The sequence below is a fragment of the Limulus polyphemus genome, unplaced genomic scaffold, assembly GCF_000517525.1.
Source record: "Limulus polyphemus unplaced genomic scaffold, Limulus_polyphemus-2.1.2 Scaffold12642, whole genome shotgun sequence".
Taxonomy (NCBI): domain Eukaryota; kingdom Metazoa; phylum Arthropoda; class Merostomata; order Xiphosura; family Limulidae; genus Limulus; species Limulus polyphemus.
The window spans coordinates 1-5,312 of record NW_013678252.1 but is presented as its reverse complement, the minus strand read 5'-3'; the positions used below and the strand labels follow the sequence as shown (position 1 = coordinate 5,312).

Genomic DNA, 5,312 nt, shown 5'->3' with positions numbered 1-5,312 from the left:
CTTAACTCCTACCAGTTAACGCCCTCTGTACTTAACTCCTACCAGTTAACGCCCTCTGTACTTAACTCCTACTAGTTAACGCCCTCTGTGCTTTTTTCACTATTTAGTCTCCAGTCGGGCGTACAAACAGAAATGAAAGAAAGTTATTCAATAGGCAACAGTGAGTCCATCTTTCCATCTCAAGAAGACGCTCCTGGTTTCAAACAAACTTGTCTTGACTTCCTCAGCCCATGCGTGGCCCTGTGTCGACGCTTTTTGGTGGTCCTGGCCTTATCTTTAGGTAACTTTAATCACATATTGACTACTAGTTAGATATGAGAATCACTTGTCAGTAGGTTTTCTCCGAGTCAATATCTAAAATAACGAATATTACTAGGATAATGTCAGGTCAAAATATTACTTACACTGTTGATTTAAATAAGTCGGACTCTAATCATAATTAGTTCTAATTCTAGTGTAAGATATATTAAATACGTGAGTCTCTGTCTATATGGGCGCTCGCAGGAAGGGGCATTTGCCCCCTTATATTTCACAAACAGTTGCACGTATTATAATATAACATCGTAGTTTTAAACTAAATATTTTTAGTATTTTTTTATTAAAACTTGTGTTTAAGCAAACATAATTTTTTAGTTTTTTGACTTGCACTGTAAAAGCTGGTCCCCTACATACATTTCTGTGGACGCCCATGTCTGTCAGTTGTTGTTCGGCGAGTTTTGTATTGTTTAAACTATGAGATAGTTTGTACGTAATTATAAATATTGTTATAAGATTAGTAGTTTAAAATATCAAAAAATTCTCAACAATATAGAAATAAATTTGTATCAAACAATACATTTTTCACACTGATTTGAGTATTAGTAATAGTACAAATAAACTATAAATATTATCTTCAATATTGGAAGGATTATTTCATATACCATCCTCTGATTTTATGTTGTTTTCCTCACACTTCAGGGTATTCTCTTTCTTTGAAGGCCTTTTGAATTTGCTAGAATTTTGGTATTAAAAGGACAAGGTTAATTCCCTGGTGGAGGAATAAAGTTATTAATTAATTTATATTTATAATCTCTGTAATAATAAGTGTGTAATTTTGCCTAATCATTGAATTTTTCGCCGTCCAGACCTCGCAGAAGACTTTTTCTTGAAGAGACACAAAGAACTCACGAAGTACAAAGAAAACCCATCATCATTAAGAATTCTTTACTACCCTCCTGTGACAAACGTGACTGACCCTACAACCGTTCGTTGCAGTGAACATTCCGACTTTGGGACGGTGACATTTTTATTTCAAGACAGTGTTGGTGGTCTGGAGGTAATATGTGTAAACAAGTAAACTTAACACTTTCGTTATCACGCATTTCAGGTCATGATCGCATCAAATCAAAACGTCTACTGTTAACCCAAACAGTTTTAAAATAATTCAACACTAGGATCTGAATATAGCGGAGTGTTTAGGTACAGTAAGCTGATACCATAGTTTGGAAAGTCTGTTTTAATGCTGTAAGATGTATAAAACTATTATAAATACATCTAAAATATAGGTTTTAATGAAAGCATTAAAACTAAGGGACAGTAGATGAAACCAGTACTATATGTTTATTATTTGGAATTAAATTATTATATAATTAATTATTAGAAATTAATTCGTTAAGAAGTAAACTAGTGGACGATAAATATGGTTTTGTTACGTATCTGCTTGTTTGATAATTTCCGGTGTTACGTCTCGGTTCGTTAGTTAATTTTCCGACGAAACTTTAGCGACACAAGTCCTTTCTTAAATAAAACTGGTTTATTCTTTCTGAATATAACTTTGCGATACACTTAATTTCAACAGTCGCGCTATAACAAACGTCTCACGTGCTCGAGTTCAATTACACACTCTCTGACTGCAGTTCAATTACTCATCACCTCGTCACGTTGTGACCATCTTATATATACCAGACTATCCCCAATCTAGTAGTCTCCCGATAATTCACGAAGGTTCGAGAGAAGGACGTGGCGTGATATTAGTCACGTGACCTCGCTGACGCAACACCGGTATAAATTCTTTCCGAGGAACTGCAGCGATACAAGTTCTTTCTTAATTAAAACTAGTTTATTATTTCTCGATACAAACTTTTAATACACAGTAAATAATTATAGTTTTTTAATCCAATGACGTATGTTTTTTCAAATTCAGTGTTTAAGCCCTAGCTTGAAACGTGAGTGAATAGATCAGTTCTCAGTTTTAAAATGTTTGTGACATGTGTGTGTTTGTCCGCTTATAACTGACGAACCGCTGGACCGATTGCCGCTATTATATATATATAAAGATACAGTATGTTGTACAATTATTAACTATTTTTTATTATAATTGATATTAAATGATTCAGATTTTACCACACTTTAGGCTCCAACTGTATAGTATTTTTGTTTTTCCTTCAATATCAACCTTATTACTAACAGACTGAGTCTTCTTCTGTAATATACCTGTATGAGTGTATCATTTAATAACAATTCAAAATCACTTTATGTGTATCATATAATTTCACATGAAATACAACAGTTTATATCCTGCATTTTATTATAGGTGAAAACGAAATCAGGAGAATGGATACCTGCTACGCCGCTAGAGGGAGCCATTTTGGTGAACGTCGGAGATTTGTTGGCTATATGGAGTGACGGACTATATCCGGCCACTGTAAGTGATAATTAGCCAATGATGAAACAACTTAGCTGCGCCATCTATTGAACGCATTTCTTACTAGTAAACAGTAATATACTTATATCTACAATATCTGAATATTCAACGCACATACTTGTTTACATGCAAATATTTATTTGAACATATCATACCGAGCAACATCTCCCACACTGGTTGAATGTAGTAGTTTGTGTTTGATTAGAAATTTAAGACATCAGTGACACAAAGTCAGCTAAGACCTGATTAGTTATATTATTTAACCCTAAAGCAAATATTTATTTCGTAACTTATTGAAATTATATTTATGTTCAGTATTAAAAGAAGAAGAAGCACTTGTAAACGGACATTTATGTTGTGTTTATTTCTGGTTAATGCATGTATTTATACTTAACTTTTATTGAAATGATATGTAGCCTCATCGAATCCTGGTGCCGAGGGAGGAAACTAAAAAGCGGTGTTCAAGAAGTTCTTTAGCCTACTTTGTTCTACCTGATGACATCGTAATGGTGGAACCTCTCGATGGATCCAACAGATTTCCTACAGTTAACGCAGCTGAATATCTTTCTAGCAAATTGAAAACAGTGCTAACTTATATCTAACTGTTCATATTTGTAATATCTAGTCAGGAAATTAGTTAATGTCCACTAAACAATGTGTTACGTATCTGCTTGTTTGTTTGTTTCCGGTAGAAATTACTTCCGAGGATTATCAGTGGTACAAGTCCTTTCTTGATTAAACCATTTTATTCTTTCTCGATACAAACTTGTAGTACACGGTAGTTCCATAATCAGTATGTTTCTCGTCACTTTAAACTTAACAACTTTTATAATACATGCTATAAATCACAGTGATTCACAATCTGGATAACTTCGCTCTCGACGAGTGCAAAACACACACTTTACGGCTCACTAGCTCAAAACTAACAGAATCATAAATTACACGGAATTCAAGGTAATTACTGCTCTCTCTTCATTGATCTATCCACTGGCTTTCACTGTCAGGCTTATATACTAACGAAGAGGGCATCTCGTACACAATCGGACTTCCCCGATCATTTGAGAAACTCATCACGCACGCGCCAGCAGCGTCACGTGACTTCCGCTGTCGTAACAAATGCATCAAGTTCACAGTTATAAACTGTTACTCGATGTACTTACTTCAATTAAATTACCAGTACTTACTTCAAACAATATCACTTTGTATCTGTTGTCGGTTTCTTCACCAGTTTCTGCTTGGTTTACCTCCTGTCGTAGGTTAGGCCTCTGGGATGATAATATCTTCCATTGTTAATCCGAGACCACGATAATATCATAAAACTTTGGCCTAGATCTAAAACTCGTACAAGCTATTATTATTATTTGACAAAAGTCTGTGTGTGTCCGTCCGCTTATCTTAGGGTCCCCCTGGAAATAGATGTCGATGTTTGAATCTACCCCCTCTTTATATCACTGGTATATTTCAGGTAGTATCTTATAAATACAAAGTGTAAACTAGCGAATCGTCATTCACGTATATGTAAGATATATGATATTACATCACAATACGACTGCTAAAGAAGTCTAAATACAACATTTACAACTAGCGCATTGAAATGCTGACACAGAGGTCTTGCTCGTGACGTCAAACACCGTCTTCTGGCAGTCTATATCAATACAACATTCGCATGTTTTTAGTTCTGTGAGACTGTGAAAAAAAGGTTGAAATCTGTACAATTTCAGGATATAACTTTCTTTAGGCACATCGCTCTGATGATTTACAGAGTCACATAACACGACATTACGTAGCTGAAGGCGAGTTTTCCAATTTTCTTTGCCCAAGAAGTAAGTATTATACTTAATGCCCAATATGGAGCAGTGAACTATAGATCACGTGACTTTTTTGACGTCAATGCTAGAATTATATATGCTCTTCTCACTGGAAGCCTCCTACTGTTACGTAATATCAAAACCATTATCGCGTGTTTAGTTAATATGTAACCAAAGTTTTCAACTACCAGTTATTTTGTTAAGATTATTAGGAAAATTGTTCGTACAAATATTAACAACTCTTCTCGAAACTCTAAGTTTCTAACAAATTATGTGGTGTTGAAATTATTTCCAAAGAAACTTCAGTGATACAAGTCCTTTCTTAAATAATACTAATTTGTTCTTTCTCAATACAACTTTGCAATACACTTAATTTCCACAGTCACTTTAACTTAAACACATGCTATAATTCACAACGATTTACACACTTTACTTACGGCTTGACTCAATTATCTGTCTTTATCTCCCTGTCTGCTATTCAATTATCTTTTATGCCGTGACTTCATTTGCCGGCTTATATATATATATAAAAAATAGACGGTGCATAGAGAAGACTAGAGTTGCCATGAATAAACATGATCCTTCTAGAATCTCATGACGTGTTACTACCCGTTTGAGTTCAAGCGGCTGCAGTTCCCGGTCAGCGTCTGCTTTGCGATGACTATCAACAAGTCACAGGGCCAGACATTGTCCACTACCGGGGTTAGAGCTCAGTGGATCTGACTGTTTTCACACGGGCAGCTATATGTAGCCTACTCAAGAGTCAGATCTTCTCGCAGCCTATTTATCCATGCCCCAGGTGGATGTACTTCCAATGTCGT

General features: G+C 35.2%; 1 protein-coding gene across 1 annotated transcript in view; it reads left to right on the top strand.

Annotated features, from left to right (window-relative positions):
• Positions 1-4,071, top strand: part of LOC106477054 (probable iron/ascorbate oxidoreductase DDB_G0283291) — a gene marked incomplete at its 5' end in the record, with an annotated part of 8,873 nt that extends 4,802 nt beyond the window's left edge. The window contains 4 exons of the mRNA XM_013937656.2: positions 108-280; positions 1,125-1,315; positions 2,573-2,683; positions 3,100-4,071. Coding sequence (XP_013793110.1) covers positions 108-280; positions 1,125-1,315; positions 2,573-2,683; positions 3,100-3,285 — 661 coding nt within the window. The remainder of the gene's footprint in view (positions 1-107; positions 281-1,124; positions 1,316-2,572; positions 2,684-3,099) is intronic.
• Between the last annotated feature and the right edge of the window lie 1,241 nt (positions 4,072-5,312).